The sequence below is a fragment of the Nyctereutes procyonoides genome, unplaced genomic scaffold (genome assembly GCF_905146905.1).
Source record: "Nyctereutes procyonoides isolate TBG_1078 unplaced genomic scaffold, NYPRO_anot_genome, whole genome shotgun sequence".
NCBI lineage: Eukaryota > Metazoa > Chordata > Mammalia > Carnivora > Canidae > Nyctereutes > Nyctereutes procyonoides.
In genome coordinates this window covers 30,678,800-30,697,104 of record NW_026575047.1, presented here as the reverse complement: position 1 = coordinate 30,697,104, position 18,305 = coordinate 30,678,800, and the positions used below count along the sequence as shown (strand labels likewise).

At 39.3% G+C, this 18,305-nt stretch overlaps 1 protein-coding gene across 3 annotated transcripts in view; it reads right to left on the bottom strand.

The window, feature by feature from the left end:
• Window positions 1–18,305, bottom strand: part of GRK4 (G protein-coupled receptor kinase 4) — a 99,643-nt gene that overhangs the window by 42,622 nt on the left and 38,716 nt on the right. For 2 of the 3 annotated variants that reach the window (XM_055326027.1, XM_055326028.1), the window contains exons 2-4: window positions 7,043–7,143; window positions 2,513–2,605; window positions 1,538–1,601 (exon numbers count right to left, since the gene is read on the bottom strand). In XM_055326027.1, the coding sequence (XP_055182002.1) occupies window positions 1,538–1,601; window positions 2,513–2,605; window positions 7,043–7,143 (258 nt within the window). Of the gene's footprint in view, window positions 1–1,537; window positions 1,602–2,512; window positions 2,606–7,042; window positions 7,144–16,985; window positions 17,064–18,305 lie in introns of all 3 variants that reach the window. The other variant, XM_055326026.1, reaches the window with a different exon arrangement.

The following is an 18,305-nucleotide window of genomic DNA, read 5'->3' as shown; positions in this document are numbered from 1 at the left end:
ACACAAGACCCATTTGCTGGAAACAACCTCTGTTCTTTTTTTTTTTTAAGATTTTATTTATTCATTCATGAGAGACACAGAGAGAAAAAGAGGCAGAGACACAGGCAGAGGGAGAAGCAGGCTCCATGCAGGGAGCCCGATGCGGGATTCGATCTGGGGTCTTCAGGCAAAAGGCAGGTGCTAAACCACTGAGCTACCCAGGGATCCCAACGACCTCTGTTCTTAGACAGAATCTGAGTTTTAATACTTGGGCCCCATGAGAGGAAGACTGGCATGAATTAAAGAGAGGAAATAACTTTTCTGCTTGAGGAGGTATTCAACCAGAGGATGGATTTCTTATAGAAATCTCTATCCTAGAAGAGTTACAACAAGCACTTGGTTGGATCATTGAAAATACTCTAAAAAGTCTCCAGAACTGTGTCAGGCGTAACATTGCTGCTTCTCCTGAGGTACTGGCAACAGTGGCCAAGCTCTCACCACCCCCGAGCACAGCGGTAGGAGAGGCCTCTCTTGTAGGCCAGCCTTGTAGGCTAGCTTCCTAATTTACATTAAGGGAACTCTGGTGGCTTTGGTTCAGGCTTCCAGTGGGAATCTGGGAGCATGCATGATTTCAATCACATGTGGACAGTTTAACTTGCTACCAACGACACATGCAGTTTTGGTTCCTCTGGGCAGTTACAAATGCTGGAACTGAATATGACCACTCCAGATAACTGATACGGCAATTAACACCTCTTCAGATGACCTGATAGAACTGGATGTGATTCTTTTAACACTGCTCAACAATAGTCTCTATCCAGGAGAGCCATCATATCTAAAGGTCATCTCTCATGAATTTGTGGGTAGTCTCCCTAGGATTTCCCCACATTTACACATTTTCTAGTATCCTTTGATGTTGGTGTGTGGGCATATACATGTCCAGAGTTGAGATAAATAGGCATATTTAATCATATACTCTATACTACATGAGCATTTCGGCTAGTCCTAAATCATGGAAATAGAGTGACAGAAATTCCACATATGGAAACAGAATCATTTTTTCAATCAGGACAAACAGAGCTTGAACGTCAAGCACCGAACTTGGGAAAACAACTTCTTTAAGAACCATGAAGTCAAAGAAAAACAAGATCACATAGATGGCAATTTTTTTCTTTCCAGATCTCCAAATCTTAAAAGCATGTAGCAAAGTACCTTTTGTTTGAAATCCAAACTTTTTTTTTTAAAGATTTTATTTATTTATTCATGAGAGACACAGAGAGAGAGGCAGAGACACAGGCAGAGGGAGAAGCAGGCTCCATGCAGGGAGACCGATGTGGGACTCGATCCCGGGTCTCAAGGATCACACCCTGGACTGAAGGCAGCGCTAAACCACTGAGCCACCCTGGCTGCCCATGAAATCCAAACTTAATGCTCACGGTTGCCTAAACTATTCCCAAAACACATAGTAAGGAAAGAAAGTCATTCGTAAGGTCTCCCAAGTACCCTGCTGTCCTACTTTTCTAGAAACATTGCTGATAGCTAGTCACATTTGACTTACCTCTCCAAATCCGCCTTTTCCTAGAACTCTGTAATTTCTAAATGTGTTCTTTGTTACTGGTTGCCTAATTAATTAAAAAGAAAAAAAGCTTCAGGTCTCACATCACACTGTTATTTTAAAACAGAAAAATCTACCTAGCCTCTGGCCTGGCCTTATGTGTGACCCTGCACTGTTCCAAGGGGGTGCCTGGGGCAAGGGTATCTACACTCAGGGACTGTGGCTCCCTCAGCTGGGACAGCCCTCCATTGCACCAAGAGACAAAATCACATGTTTACCGAAAACACTCGAGATAGATACAGAACAATCCAATGAGCCTTACTAACTAAAGAAAGGTTAGCAAGGAGTCCAAACCATGAAATATGTATGTATGGAGCCTATTGGAAAGCTGTGGAGGAAAATTATGTATCTACAGTACACTAACCTTTGGAAAAAGAATCTCAGAGATGTTTATACTCAAAGTCTTGAAAGAAATGTGCATGAAATAGAACTGGAAATTCAATCAATCAATAATAATTGTAACAACAACAGCCCTAAGTGGCACTAACACTTATGGAGCACTTACTTTGTACACCAAGCTCCACACATTCTAGAATTGCCTCTATCTTCTAGAATAGGGACGTGATGCTCACCAAGGCTGAGTCCCTTGACTTAGTCCTCATAGCTAGCATAAGGCCAAGCAGGGCTCAGACCACAAGATTGAACCAGGGTACATTGGATTGTATTTCCATGAATCTAGGATCTGTTTTACTTTCTGACTACTGTGCCCACAGGGCTGATTGCCATTTTAAAAGGAGAGAATAGAGTCAACTAAATCAGAAGAAATTATATAACACATATTAATAATTTGTGTACAAAAATACCATATACAGCCCAAAATTTCCAATAGTATTTTGACAGATGGAAAAGTATACAATAATCAGTACACATTATGAGAAGTTACTACTTCTTTTAGTTGAATTTCAAATTAGAACATACCTTTCCAACCATTTCCACTGTAGAAATCGGGAAAAATATGGGCTTTCTAGGTATTCTTCAAATGGTTCTCCACTTAAATAGTAATGGACAAAACTAAAAAAAGATTTTACATAATTACATACATTTGTTGCATTACAATATGAAAACAACTGTGTTTCTTTTTTTTTTTTTAACAACTGTGTTTCAATGCATTCATCAACACTGGATACAGGAAATCAATACACAAATAGACACTAAATTTTGCAATTATAGAATTTCACACTAGTTTCTAATGTTATCAGTAAAAATATGAAGGCAAGAATTCAAAAGAAATGAAACTGTTTACCCTTCTAAGGTCAAAAGTTCTTTTTAAGTAAATGTATTCAAGGGGTGTATGTATGTGTGTGTGTGTGGTGTGTGTATGCATGCACCCAAGCATGTGTATTTCAGTAGGGATTGCAAACATATTGTATGTAAGATCAGAGAACAGAATGAATATCTAAATGATAATGGTCACATTGTAGAAAATGTTAATATGTGACACACCTTTTTTTTTTTTTTTACTGTTTAAGATTTTTATTTATTTATTTGAAAGAGAGATAACAAGAAAGAACACAAGCAGGGGAAGGGGCAGAGGTAGAGGGAGAAGTATGGCTTCCCACTACACTGGAAGCCTGATGCAGGGCTCATTCATTCTCAGGACCCCAAGACCATGACCTGAGCTGAAGGCAGACGCTTCACCAACTGAGCCACCTGGGCACCAATTGACACAACCTTTTTTTAACACTGAAACTAAAGAACCCAATGAATTATTTTATGCTATATATTTCCAGAAGAAATTTTATGCAATTAGCCATGCTTCTAAAGTTTTATTTGGGGATCCCTGGGTGGCGCAGCGGTTTGGCGCCTGCCTTTGGCCCAGGGCGCTTTCCCAGAGACCCGGGATCGAATCCCACATCGGGCTCCCGGTGCATGGAGCCTGCTTCTTCCTCTGCCTGTGTCTCTGCGCCTCTCTCTCTCTCTGTGACTATCATAAATAAATAAAAAAATAAATAAAGTTTTATTTGGAATTTTATGAATTTTATAAAAGTATATAAATTTATAAAATTTTATTACAGAAGTAATAAAATTCTAATTTGTAGAGTAGATAAGGGATGGAATATAGTCTGTTATTTAGAATATAGCACAGTGATTCTCAAAATGTGTTCTCAGGATCCATATGGATTCTGAGACCGTTTCAGGGGGTGTTTAATAATGAAACTACATTTGTAACAATGCTAAGACATGTGTCTTTTAAAAACCTCATTTTCACAGAGAGGGTTGCAGTTGTTTCACTGAGGCACCCAGCCCCCTCCCAACTGCACACATTTTTTGAAAGTTATGACATTTAAAATTGAGCATCAGTTCAACATTGGTTTTAATATATTCGTCCTGGGGCTCCCCACTAACCATCACCTTATGCTGCCTCTCACTACAACTTCTTACAGAAAACAGCAGGTAGCCTAAAGGAAACATTTATGTCCATTATGCAACATCTGTGTTCTGGAATCCAAAATGAGAAAGAAGGTTTTTGGGAAATCAAGATTGTAGCAATACAGAAATGAGACAGAATAGTGGGGAACCCTGAACCTCTAGCTTCTGTCCCCTCCGTCCCCTAACACAGTTCCAGCTAAGGGCCTTGTGCTGGAAGGAGGGGACAGAGCCAGGCAGTAGGAGCCAGAGTGATGTGGAGAGGGAGGGGGAGATTGGCTGTAGCCATCTGCTCTTAGCACACTCTTCTCTTCAGTCCCCCTTCTGCCCACATGCCTGGGCCTGGCCTCCACGCCCACAGCCTCAGTCACATGTGCACAGGAGGCTATGACCTCCAGATCCTGCCTCTTGTGAGTCTCAAGAGAACACTCCAGATTCAGCTATTGACCTCTCAGCTCTCTGCCATGTCTGGAAAGCAACTCAAACTCAAACGTGTCCCCAGAGGGACTACATTGTCGTCCCCCCCCCCCCGCCCGCCCTTGCCCATCAGCCTCATGGATTTCTCCAAAATCCATTCATCTGTCTCCATTATCACTGCCACTAGCCAGTCCAGGCTGCCATCACCTGAACAACTCCCACAATGAAATGTGTCTCTCTAATTGCTGTTAGAGCAAAGGACAAATTCTCCCTGGTCCCTGGGCCTCTGTTCCTCTTCTGTGAAATGAAGGTTGATCTCCAAAAGGTCACGTGAGGACTCCTGTGTGAACCCTCACAAAGTGATAGAGAGGGCACCTGGGAACAAGGACCAGGCCCTGGTGCCGCCCCGTCCCCCTGGCCCTCCTAGGCTGCAGTAGCAACAGGGACCCTCCACCAGCACCTCCCCCACCAGCCTCTCCCCTTATGGGCCTGTGTGCTTTCTCTGCCCCTCTGCAGCCTGAACAGAATCCTCTAGTGGCCCCCGCTAGGAGAGATGCCCTGAAAGCTCCCACCCTGGTAACTCACTCAGCACCTGTGGTAGGCTGAATAATGAATGACCCAAATGCATCCAGGTCCTAATCCCTGGAACCAGTGAATTCTCCTACATGGCAACAGGGACTCTGCATATGGGAAAATGATCCTGGATTATCTGGGTGGTCTGCACACATGATAATGAGAGGGAGACAGAGAGAGATGTGGACACAGGTAAGGCAGGAGCAGAGAGAGACCTGAGGATCCTGGACGGCTGGTTTTAAACATGAGGTCAGGGGCCATGAGCCAAGTAACACATCCCTAGAAGCCAGAGCAAAAAAAGAAAACAGATTCTCCCCTAGATCTTCAATGGAACAAGGCCCTACTGGCACCTGGTTTCTGCCCAGCGATACTCCTTTCAGACTTTTGACTTCCAGAACCATAAGGAAATAGATGTGTGTTGTTTTAGGCCATCATGTGCAAGGAAATCTGTTACGGCAGCAACGGGAGACTAATACAGATTACTCTGTCATTTCCACTTGGTCATAAACTCCCTAGAAATAAAGAACCAACTCATTCTTGCTTATCATTTTATTCCTGGAAACAAGATCAATGACAGGCATATAATAGGCGCTTAATAATTATTTTCCCAAAAAATGACTAAGAAGCAAGGTTCTGCGATTCATATTTTCTGAAGGCATATAAGAATGAAAACTTAAGGGCAGCCCCGGTGGCACAGCGGTTTGGTGCCGCCTGCAGCCTGGGGTGATCCTGGAGACCCGGGATAGAGTCCCACATCGGGCTCCCTGCATGGAGCCTGCTTCTCCCTCTGCCTGTGTCTCTGCCTCTCTCTCTGTGTGTCTATGAATAAACAAATAAAATCTAAAAAAACCAACAACAAAAAAAACTACTTAAAAAATTCTTAAAAAAAAAAAAAAGGAATGAAAACTTAAGTCAGCACTGGTTTGTTTTTTGTTTCCTAGCATAACCTCAACCCAAAGAAGCAAATGATTATGACATGAAACGCGTCTCTGAAACAGATGTGTTGAGGTCCTAACCCTGGTGCCTGTATGTCAGCCTTACTTGCAGGAAGGGTCTTTGCAGACATCATTGGTTAAGTTGAGGCCACACCAGAGCAGGGTGGGCTCTGGTCCCATGTGACTGGTGCTTTTATGAGGAGAAGACACAGGACCATAGACAGCAGAGACAGAAGTGCTGCTGCACAGGCCTAGAGACACTAGGTATTGCTGCCCAAGAACTAGCAGAAACGAGGAAGGACCCTCTCCTCCAGAGACCTGGACTTCAGACTCCCAGCTTCCAGAACTGTGACAATAAACTTCTGTTGTTGTTGTTTATTAAGATTTTATCTGAGAGTGAGAGGGAGAATGAGTGGTGGCAAGGGGAAGGGCAGATGGAGAGGGATAAGTGGAGCAGTAAGCCGAATTCAGGATTCGATCCCAGAACCCCATGATCATGACCTGAGGTGAAGCCAAACGCTCAACTGCCAAGCCACCCAGGCACCTAGAGAATAAATTTCTGTTGTTTGAAGCCACCTGAGTTTGTGCAACTTTGTTATGGTGGTCCCAGGAAACAAACACAGCACCTGAGGGAGAATCGGCACTCAACCAGCATCTGTTAAAGGGATCTTAGGACAAGCAATACCAGAATGCTGCATGACTGGACAGAGGACTCCATGTTCTGGGCCAGATCAGTCCAGAAACCATTCTGTCTCCCTGTGTACATAAGGAGCCGGATTAATCAGTGCCCTGATTTAGAATTTTCCTGTCTATACTGCAAACATCTAGAGAGAAGATATTTTCAGCAAGTGCCTAGGGCTTTAAAAAACAACACTTTATGGGAATCTTTTCATCCCAGACACATGCATTTTAGAAGGCTGAGTGAAGGGGCCAGGGGTCCACATGCTAATACACTGGCTCTCCACAGATGTGACCTGCTTCAGTGTGTCCCTTATGTCTGTAGAATTATCATCACTCTGTTTGCTTCGTTCTAGTCAAAGTGACCACTTTAATTTGGAAAGTACCACAGTAAGAACTGGTCTAGTGTAGAGAAAGCTCCTATAAGCCCCATCTGCTAATAGCTGTGCACCCTTGCAGGGTGGTGTTGGCCACTCACCTGGTGCATTCCTCAAAGACGTCCTTGTCAGGGTTCTCCTTCAGTTTCAACCAACATTCTCTCAAAACACGTGAGGGTATTTCTGGTAAAGGGACTGCTGACTGCATACAGCACAAACCAAATGCATAACAATTAGTGATTTCATAATTTAACAATTGTAAACAGAACCTAATACTGTAAAAAAAAAAGTATAACATCAAGTGTATGAAATAACAAGTCAAAGTGTCACCTTCACGTGCCACCCCAGTGTCATTTTCCAGAGTTCACTGTGTTGTCTACCTCTTTATATCTTTTCCTGTGTAAATCAAACCAGAGCGAAAAGCAAGGGTGCCAAGAGCTATGTACTCCCATGTTCACAGCATTATTCACAATACCCAAAAGGTGGGACCAATCCAAAGGTCTATTGACAGATGAATGGATAAACATGGTGGTCCATCTTTGCAGGGGAATGTTATTCAGCCTCAAAAAGGAGGGGAAAGTAGGAGCTGTGTTTAATGAGGACAGAGTTTCAGATTTGCAGGATAAAGAAAGTTCAGGACATGGCTGGTGGTGTAGGCTGCCCATCAAAGTAGGTATGTGTAAAGCTACAGAATTGTGCACTTAAAAATGGTTAAGATGATCAATTTTATTTCTTTTTGCCACAATTAAAAATGTAAACACATACACATGCACACAAACTCTCAGAAATACACATTTTTTATACAAATGGGATAATATATGTGTAGTTTTGCAAATATGTGCTGATACGTAGAGAGCTACCTTATTTTCTGAAAGACTGCATGGTTTTCCAGAGTATGTGTTTATGTCTTTCTTACGTGTTCTAGCTGCCCATTTTCTCCACTGCAGACCCCACTCCCATGAACATCTTTGTACAATTGTGTTTTTATAAGACAGATTCCTGGAAGTAGAATTATGAGTTCAAGGGATACATGTCTCTTAAGCATTGATATTTATTGCAAAGCTGACCTCCAAAAACACTCTACCACTTACATTCTCACTAATATGTCCCTATGGGCCATCCTACCATTCTCTTATCCCTCAACTAGAGAATTCTGGAAAAAGAAAACATATAACAAAATGATTGCTCAGATTTATTGAAAAAGATACTCAGATTATGTTCAATTATACATTTATCATTAGGAACGAGAAATGCATCCTAGGCTGAATTCTGGCAGTGGTATAGCTGAGTTACCACAGGAAAACTGTTTTTTACAAATCAAAGAAATACTTTCATCAAATAAGTTGAACTAGTGACAGAAATGTACAATGTAGAAAACTCACACTTTAAAAAAATGAGTAATATTGTTATAATTAATCCTAATAGGTGTCATTTAAATGACCTAACAGAAGTGAGGCATTTTCCCTCTATACTATGTCAGTTAGCCTTACAATCCTCTGGACAGATGAGGCTGAGGGAGCTCTAGGATGTTCTGGTGCACTCACAGCAATAAGTGGAAGAGCCAAGATGGAATCATGCTCTCAGGACCTCCAAGACCAGTTTCTTGCTACACAGCAAAGCCATAGTAAAGATAAGATGGATCTGTTCATTTCACCATTTCAGAAAAGAAATTTGTTTGTTCATTTACCCAACACACATTGTTATAGACATAGAAAACAAGACAAAATTTCACAGGACACAAAGCCATTATATTCCTGCCTCAAAAATGCATATTTTTAAGAAATAGCTCTTGGGTGCCTGGGTGGCTCAGTCAGTGAAGTGTCTGCCTTCAGCTCAGGTCATGATCTCAGTCCTGGGATCGAGCCCTGAGTCAGGCTCCCTGCTTATCAGGGAGTCTGATTCTCCCTCTACCCCTCCCTCCTGCTCATGCCCTCTCTTTCAAACATACAAATAAATAAATAAAATCTTAAAAAAATAAGAAATAGCTCTAGTGTTTTCTATAATCTCATTTCTCCTCTAAAAATCCTAATTTTCTGAAGCTAGATAGGTTAATTCTAGCAAAACTGTGTAATGATTAACTCCAAATAGAGATCCCTTTTCAGTATCTTAGAAAAATTTTATTTAATGGAAATTTATCCCAAAGAAAGGAAAAGCAATGCTTCCAATCTTCCATGAGCAGAGAAGCAGCTCATTTGAAGTTACTTTTTTTGTATATGGTGTGAGGTAGGGGTTCAACTTCATTCTTCTACATATGAGTATCCAGTTGTCCCAACACCATTTATTGAAGACCATTCCTTTGTCCATTGAATTGTCCTGCACCATTATTATAAGTCAATTGACTGTAAACGTATGAGTTTATCTCTGGATCTATTCTATTCCAATGACCTGTATGTCAGTCCTTATGCCAGTACCATACCGTTTTGCTTACTGTAGCTTTGTAGTGAGTTTTGAAATGAAGAAGTCTAAGTCCTCCAACTTTGTCCTTCTTCAAGATTGTTATGACTATTTGGGGTACTTTACATATGCATGTGAATTCTGAAATTAGCTTTTTAATTTCTACAAAAAAAGGATATAGGGTTTTGACAGGGATTATATTGAATCTGTAGATCAATTTAGGGAGTATTGCCATCTTAATAATATTAAGTCTTAATACATGAACATGAGATTTCTTTCTATTTATTTAAGTTCTTTAATTTCTTTCAATGATGTTTTGAAGTGGGGATCCCTGGGTGGCGCAGCGGTTTGGCGCCTGCCTTTGGCCCAGGGCGCAATCCTGGAGGCCCGGGATCGAATCCCACGTCGGGCTCCCAGTGCATGGAGCCTGCTTCTCCCTCTGCCTGTGTCTCTGCCTCTCTCTCTCTCTCTGTGACTATCATAAATAAAAAAAAAAAAATTAAAAAAAATGATGTTTTGAAGTTTTCAGTGTATAAGCCTTGAACTTCTTTTTTGCATTACTCCTATTTTATTCTTTTTGATGCTATCATAAATGGGAGTTGCTTTCTTAATTTATCTTTGGATTTTAATTGTTAGTATACAGAAATACAATTGAGGGATGCCTGGGTGGCTCAACAGTTGGGTGTCTGCCTTCCAGCTCAGGGCATAATGCTGGAGTCCTGGGGATTGAGTCCCACATCGGGCTCCCTGCATGGAGCCTGCTTCTCCCTGTACCTGTGTCTCTGCCTCTCTCTCTCTCTGTGTCTCTCATGAATAAATAAATAAAATCTTTTTAAAAAAGAAATACAATAGAATTTTGTATAATGATCTAGTATCCTGCAACCTTGCTGAACTCATTATTAGTTCTGGTAGTTTTGTTGTGTTTTTTCCTAATGTGTATGTGAATACTTTAGGATTGTTTTTTTTAAGATTTTATTGCACTCAGCACAGAATCCACTTGAGATTCTGTCTTCCTCTCCCTCTGCCCCTCACCCTGCTCTCTCTCTCTCTAGTAAATAAATAATTTAAAAAAATAGAGGTGTTTGGGTGGCTCAATCAGTTAAGCTTCTGCCTTCAGCTCAAGTCATGATCCAGAGGTCCTGGGATTGAGCTCCAAGTCAAGTTTCCTACTCAGTGGGGAGTGTGCTTCTCCCTCTGCCCCTCCCACTCCCCCACCTGTGTGCACTCTCCCTCTTTCAAATAAATAAATAAATAAATAAATAAATAAATAAATAAATAAATAAATAAAATCTTTATTAAAAATAAAATAATATAATAAGTAAAATAAAATAAAAAAGAAAGAGAGATAAAGAGCTTCCTAGGCAAACAAAAACCAAAGGAGTTTGTGACCACTAAACCAGCCTTGCAAGAAATATTAAAGGGGACTCTTTGAGTGGAAAGGAAAGACCAAAAATGACAGTATGAAGGTGGGAAATACAAAAGCAGTAAAAATGAATATTTCTGTAAAAAATCAGTCATGGACCTCACAAAATAAAAGAATGTAAAATATGACACCATATACCTAAACTGTGGGAAGGAAAGGAGTAAAGAATGGATTCAAACTTATACTATCGACTTAATACAGACTGCTATATGCAGATGTTATGTACAGACTTAATGGTAAACACAAATCCAAAACCACTAATAAATATGAAAAGAATAAAAAGAAATAAATTCAAATATATTACTAAGGAAAACCAGAAAACTATGAAAGAGAGAAAGACAAGAAAGGTTCAGGGAAAATCTTCAAAAATGACTATAAAACAAGTAATAGAATGGCAATAAATACATAGCTATCAATAATTACTTTGAATGTAAATGAACTAAATGCTTCAATCAAAAGACATGGGGTGACAGGGTGGATAAAAAAAAGACCCATCTCTACACTACCTACAAGGGACTCATTTTAGAACTAAAGACACCAGCAGATTGAAAGTGAGGGGATAAAGAAATATGCAAATGGATGTCAAAAGAAAGCCAGAGTAGCAATACTTATACCAGACAAACTAAAGTTTAAAACAAAGACTATAAAAATCAATCAATCAAAGACTCTAATGAGCAACAAAGAAGGACATTATGTAATAAATAATAAAGGGGCAATCTTACAAGAAGATACAACAATTATAAATATTTATGCATCTAACTTGGAAGCACCCAAATACATAAAACAGTTAATAACAAACATATAGAATTTAATCAATAATAATACAATAATAGTAGAAACATCCAGGGATCCCTGGGTGGCGCCGCGGTTTAGCGCCTGTCTTTGGCCCAGGGCGCGATCCTGGAGACCCGGGATCGAATCCCACATCAGGCTCCCGGTGCATGGAGCCTGCTTCTCCCTCTGCCTGTGTCTCTGCTTCTCTCTCTCTGTGTGACTATCATATAAATAAATAAAAAGAAAAGTATTTTTAAAAAATAGTAGAAACATCCCACTTACATCAAAGGACAGATCATCTAAACAGGAAATCAATAAGGAAACAATGGCTTATGAATGACACACTGGGTCAAGTGGATTTAACAGATATATTCAGAACATTCCATCCTCAAACAGCAGAATATACTTTTTAAGTGTACATGGAACATTCTCCAGAAAAGTCACATATTAGGCCACAAAATAAGTCTTAACAAAAAAGATCAAAGTCATACTATGTATCTTTTCTGACCACAACACTATGAAACTAGAAGTCACCTATACGGAAAAAATCTGGAAAGACCACAAATACAAGGAGGTTAAATACCTTGCTATTAAACAATGGGGCAACCAGGAAATAAAAGATGAAATTAAAAAGTACATGGAAGTAAATGAAAATGAAAACACAATGGTTCAGGGGCACCTGGGTAGCTCAGTTGGTTAAGTGTCTGCCTTCAGCTCAGGTCAAGATCCCAAGGTCCTGGGATCGAGCCCCAAGTCGGGCTCCCCTGCTCAGTGAGGAGCCTGCTTCTCCCTCTCCTTCTGCTGCTCCTCTTCCTTGTTCTCTTTCTCTCTCAAATAAATAAATATAACCTTTAAAAAAAGAAAAGAAAATATAATGGTTCAAAACCTTTGGGACATAGCAAAAGTACCCATAAGAGGGAAGTTTAGGAACACCTGGGTGGGCTCTGTGGTTGAGCTTCTGCCTTTGGCTCAGGGCATGATCCTGGGGTCCCGGGATCAAGTGTCACATCGGGCTCCCTGCATGGAGTCTGCTTCTTCCTCTGCCTATCTCTCTGCCTCTCTCTCTGTGTCTCTCATGAATAAATAAAATCTTTACACACAAAACAAAGCAAGAAAAATCTCAAATAACCTAAACTTACATCTAAAGGAGCTAGAAAAAGAACAACAAACAAAACCTAAAACCAACAGAAGGAAGCAAGTAATAAGTATTAGAGGAGAAATAAATGATATAGGAACTAAAAAACTAATAGAACAGATCAATGTAACTATGAGCTGGTTCTCTGAAAAAAAATCAATAAAACTGATAAACCTCTAACCAGACTTATCATGGAAAAATAAAGAATTCAAATAAGTAAAATCACAAATGAGAGAAGAGAAATACCAACAAACACTACAGAAATACAAATACTACAATTATTATGAAAAACTATATGCCAACAAATTGGACAATGTAGAAGAAATGGATAAATTCCTAGAAACATATAAACTACCCAAACTTAAACAGGAAGAAATAGAAAATCTGAACAGACCAATTACCAGCAAAGAAAACTGAATCCATAATTTAAAAAAACTCCTGGACAAAAGCCCAAGACCAGATGGTTTCACAGGAAAATTTTACCAAATATTTAAAGAAGAGTTAATACCTATTCCTTTCAAGCTATTCCAAAAAATAGAAAAGGAAGGAAAACTTCCAAATTCATGCTATGAGGTCAGCATTACCCTGATAACAAAACCAGATAAAGACATTACAGATAAGAGTATAGGCCAATATCTCTGAGGAACACAGGGGAGGTATTTGCAATATTTGCAGATCAATCAACATGATACATCACATCCACAAGAGAAAGGATAAAAACCACAGGATCATATCAATAGATGCAGAAAAAGCATTTGACAAAGTACAACATCCATTCATGATAAAAACCCTCAACAAACTAAGTTTAGAGAAACACACCTGAACATAATGTTGATATATGAAAATCTCACAGCTAACATCATCCGCACTGGGGAAAAACAGGCTTTTCCTCTACAGTCAGGAACAAAACAGGGACGTCCACTCTCACCACTTTTATTCAACATAGTACTGGAAATCCTAGCCACAGTAATAAGACAAGAAAAAGGAATAAAGGGCAGCCAGATTGGTAGAGAAGTAAAACTTTCACTATTTGCAGATGACCTCATGCTATATGTAGAAAATACTAAGGACTCCATAAAAGCAAAACAAACAAACAAAACTTACTAGAACTGATAAATGATTTCAGTAAGGTTGCAGTATACAAATCAATATATAGAAATCCTTTGCACTTCTATACATCAATAATGAAGCAACAGAACGAAAAATTAAGAAAACAGTCTTATTTATAATTATAGCAAAAATAATAAAATGCCTAGGAATAAGCTCAACCAAGTCAGTGAAAGAACTGTACTCTGAAAATTTTAAAACACTGATGAAAGAAATTAAAGACAATACCAATAGATGGAAAAATATTACATGCTTGTGAATTGGAAGAATAAATTTTGTTAAAATGTCTATATTACAGTCTACAGATTTAATGCAATCTCTATCAAAATACCAATAGCATTTTGCATACAACTAGAAAAAACAATCCTAAAATTTATATGGAACCACAAAGACCTCAAATAGCCAAAGCAATCTTGAAAAATAAAAACAAAGCTGGAGGTATCACAATTACAGATTTCAAGATATACCATAAAGCTGTATTAATTAAAACAGTATGTTACTGGCCCAAGAATAGACACATAGATCCATAGAACAGAATAGAAAACCCAGAAGCAAACCCACAGTAATATGGTCATTTAATCTTTAACAAATGAGGCAAGAAAGAATATTCAATGAGAAAAAGTCTCTTCAACAAACAGTGCTGGGAAAACTTGATCACTTTCTTATACCATACACAAAAATAAATTCAAAATGAATTAAGGATCTAAATGTGAGACCTGAAAACATAAAACTCCTAAAAGAGAGCACAAGGAGTAACTTCTCTGACATTGACCATAGCAACTTTTTTCTAGATATGACTCCTGAGGCAAGGAAACAAAAGCAAAAATTAAGTATTGGGACTTGATTAAAATAAAAAGTTTCTGCACAACAAAGAAAAGAATCAACAAAACAAAAAGATAACCTACTGAATGGGAGAGGATATTTACAAATGACACATCCAATAAAGGATTAGTATCCAAAATATATAAAGAACTTCTAAAACTCAACACCCAATTAGAAATAGGCAGAAGGAGGGATGCCTGGGTGGCTCAGCGGTTGAGCGTCTGCCTTTGGCTCAGGGAGTGATCCCAGAGTCCCAGAATAGAGTCCCACAGTTCCTGCAGAGAGCCTGCTTCTTCGTCTGCCTATGTCTTTGCCTCTCTCTCTCTGTATCTCTCATGAATAAATAAATAAAATCTTTAAAAAAATAGGCAGAAGACACGAACAGACATTTCTCTGAAGAAGACATCCAGAGGGCAAACAGACACATGAAAAGAAACTCAACATCCCTCACCACAAGAGAAATGCAAATCAAAACCACAAAGACATACCACCTCACTTGTCAGAATGGCTAAAATAAAAACATAAGAAACAACATGTGTTGATGAGGATATGGAGAAAAAGGAACCCTCATGGACTGTTGGTGGGAATGCAAACTGATAGACTACTGTGGAAGACAGTATGGAGATTCCTCAAAAAGTTAAAAGTAGAGCTACCATATGATTCAGCAATCACACTACTGGGTATTTACCAAATACAAAAACACTAATTCAAAGGGAAACATGCACTCCTGTGTTTATTGCAGCATTATTTACAATAGCCAAACAATGGAAGCAGCCTGATGGTCCATCAACTGATGAATGGATAAAAATGTGATATAGACAGATTGACAGAGAGATAGATCTATATCAATATCTATATCTATATCTATATCTATATCTATATCTATATATCTCTCCCTCTCTTTCTCTCTCCATATATATATATATATTATATATATATTATTCAGCCATAAGAAAGAATGAAATCTTGTCATTTGCAATGATATGGATGGAGCTAGAGAATTTTATGCTAAGTGAAATAAATCAGAGAGAGAAGGACAAATACCATATGATTTCACTCATACATGGACTTTAAGAAACAAATAAGTTAAAAAAAAAAAAAAAAGAAGAGAAAGAGAGTCAAACTAAGAAACAGACTCAACTATGGAGAACAAACAGATGGTCACCAGAGGGGTGGCAGGTTGGGGGGTGGGGGAAATAGGTGATGGGGACTAAGAAGGGTACTTATTGTGGTGAGCACCAGGTGATTAAAATTAAAACTAAAAAAAAAAAAACCTTTTTGGGAAAATTAAAACAATGTTTCATGTTTTGATTAATCATTGTGGATACAGTTATACAATAATGTCAATGTCAAAACTAACTTTAAGGTAAGAAATGTTTATTTCTGTTGTCAAAAAATTTTTTTAAGTCCAAAAATAAAAAAAGAATTAGGTAAATGAAACTTCTCATCTATTCCTCCCAATCAGAGACTGGGGGTACCTACAAATATGTGGATGCTGTAGCAGCTGTGTTGGAAAAGAATTACCTAGGAGCCATGGTACTGATGCTGGAGACTTTGGCAAGTGAAGGCTTTGGAGTCAAAACCTATCTGGTCTGCCACCACTGCCACATCTCTGCCACCACTGACCACATCTCTGCCACCACTAGTTGTGTGTGTATTTTTGTGCTCACTTGCTAATCCACTGGCCTTCTCTACTCCCCCCAGCTCCCGCCACTCTTTCTTGAAGGCCCTACCATCTTGAGTTAGCTAGGCTCAGAATCTGAACATTTTGGACTCATTCTCACCACACTATTCTCCAACCTGTCTCTCCGCGTTTGATTCCTTAACAAGCTGTGTAACCTTTGGTAAACCACTTAACTACTCTGATTTTCAGTCTTACCACATAATAATAGACATAATAATGTATCCATCTCATAGCACTGTTATCTTAACTTGTTGCATGTGCATGGCTTAGAGCAGTGTTCACTAAGTGTTAGCTATCCCTGTTATTGTTCTCCACCAATCCTATAACACAGGAGCCTGCCCAGGGTTTAGGACTTCTCTTATAGCCTACAGAAAGGAAATCATATGAAGAGGAGCAGCTTACAGGTATATTTCAGGGACACACTAAACTGTAAGACTCTACTGAGTCAAAAAAGCATAAAAACTGAGACCCATTAAAGCTTTTAGGAGAAAAATCTTATTTTCAGCCCAAGACAGACAAATAAAATTCTCTAATGCTGTATTCTGTTTGGGGAAACATAGAAGCTTTTAAATTCTTTGAATCAATTTTCTAAGAGATTCATTAAATTCCTCACTGACTCAAAAAGCAGAAGAGAAATATTTCTAAGAAATTAAAGGTTTTTAATCCAACTAAGTGAGAAAGGCTAGGTACTATAAGAAAACACACCTCAACACTGAAGAACGTGTTGAAGACCTGCAGTCCATAGCTTCTTTGGTCCTCATCAGCGGTCACTTCATACTCTCCCTGACGGTAGAGATGAGAACACAGAAAAATAGTAGTGGAGTTTCTTCACTGATTTCACAGTGTTTTCAATTTTCAGACATACAGAATTGGCAGAACCACAGAGTAGCTCTAATTGATTTGATATTAGTCAAGTATCTGCAGCTTTTCTTTGGGAAACTAGGAAAAAGCAGTTTTCTTTAAAGGGTGAATGATGTACTAGAGCAACACATTCCACAGTGCTCTCTGTTATATTACACTTGCAGCCCTTAAATGAGGCCAAATAAAATAGAATTAAATAAACAACTTGGATTGCTCATGGCAACAGAATTTTAGAAATATCCAAGAGGCACATGGAAAACCTGAGTGCAGATCACCCAGAGAAACCAGAGCTGGCGATACCAAAGCAGAAGACATCCATACGCAGGTGTCAGGCAAAGACCGTAAGAGAGGTACTACCACAGAGGCCAGAAAACAGAGGAAGGGTCAAGGCAGAACTTGATCTATATCTAAACATCTACAGAGAATAAGCAAGTGAAAAAAAGATGAAAGAGAATATCAGAGGAGAGATCATAAAAGCCTGGCTAAGAGAATCTCAAGCAGAGGTGACTCGACAATGTCAATAGACATGGAGACTGAAGCACAAGGAGGCCTCAGGGAAGCACTTTGATCCTGCAGGTGCAGGCCTGAGAAGAGCAAGGAAGCTAAAAGCCAGATGGAGTTGAAGAGATTAGTGAAGAAATGAAGACTGAAGGAAGTTCATCTACTGAACTTATAAAGCCCTTTTGGGCAGGAGTCGGACCTCATACTTGATCCTTCATTCTCCACTGGTTCAGCACTAGAGCCATGGTTGTCAGGCTGATGACCCAGTCTGAGCCAGCTTCATGTTCTGTGTTCAAGGGCACTGTACTCCCCTTGACTAGTAATCAGACACCATAACTAGAACCTTCCAGCTTATGTTCTAGATGCTGGACAGCATGCACTCAACAGAAAAGAAAGCACTGGGATTTTGTGATGGTCTTTCCACATGCCAACCTAGCAGGTACAATGCCCAGTTATTCAAATACTAATCTAGTCATTGCTGTACTAGTATTTGGAGATGTGATTAAAGTCTTTATCATTTGACTTTAAGTAAAGGAGATTATTTTAGAGAATCTGGGTAAGCCTGATTTAATCAGTTAAAAGATGTTAGAACCAGAGTTGAGCCTTCCTCAAAGGAATTCTGCCTGAGGACAGCAACTTCACTCCATTTTTGCAGGATTCCCT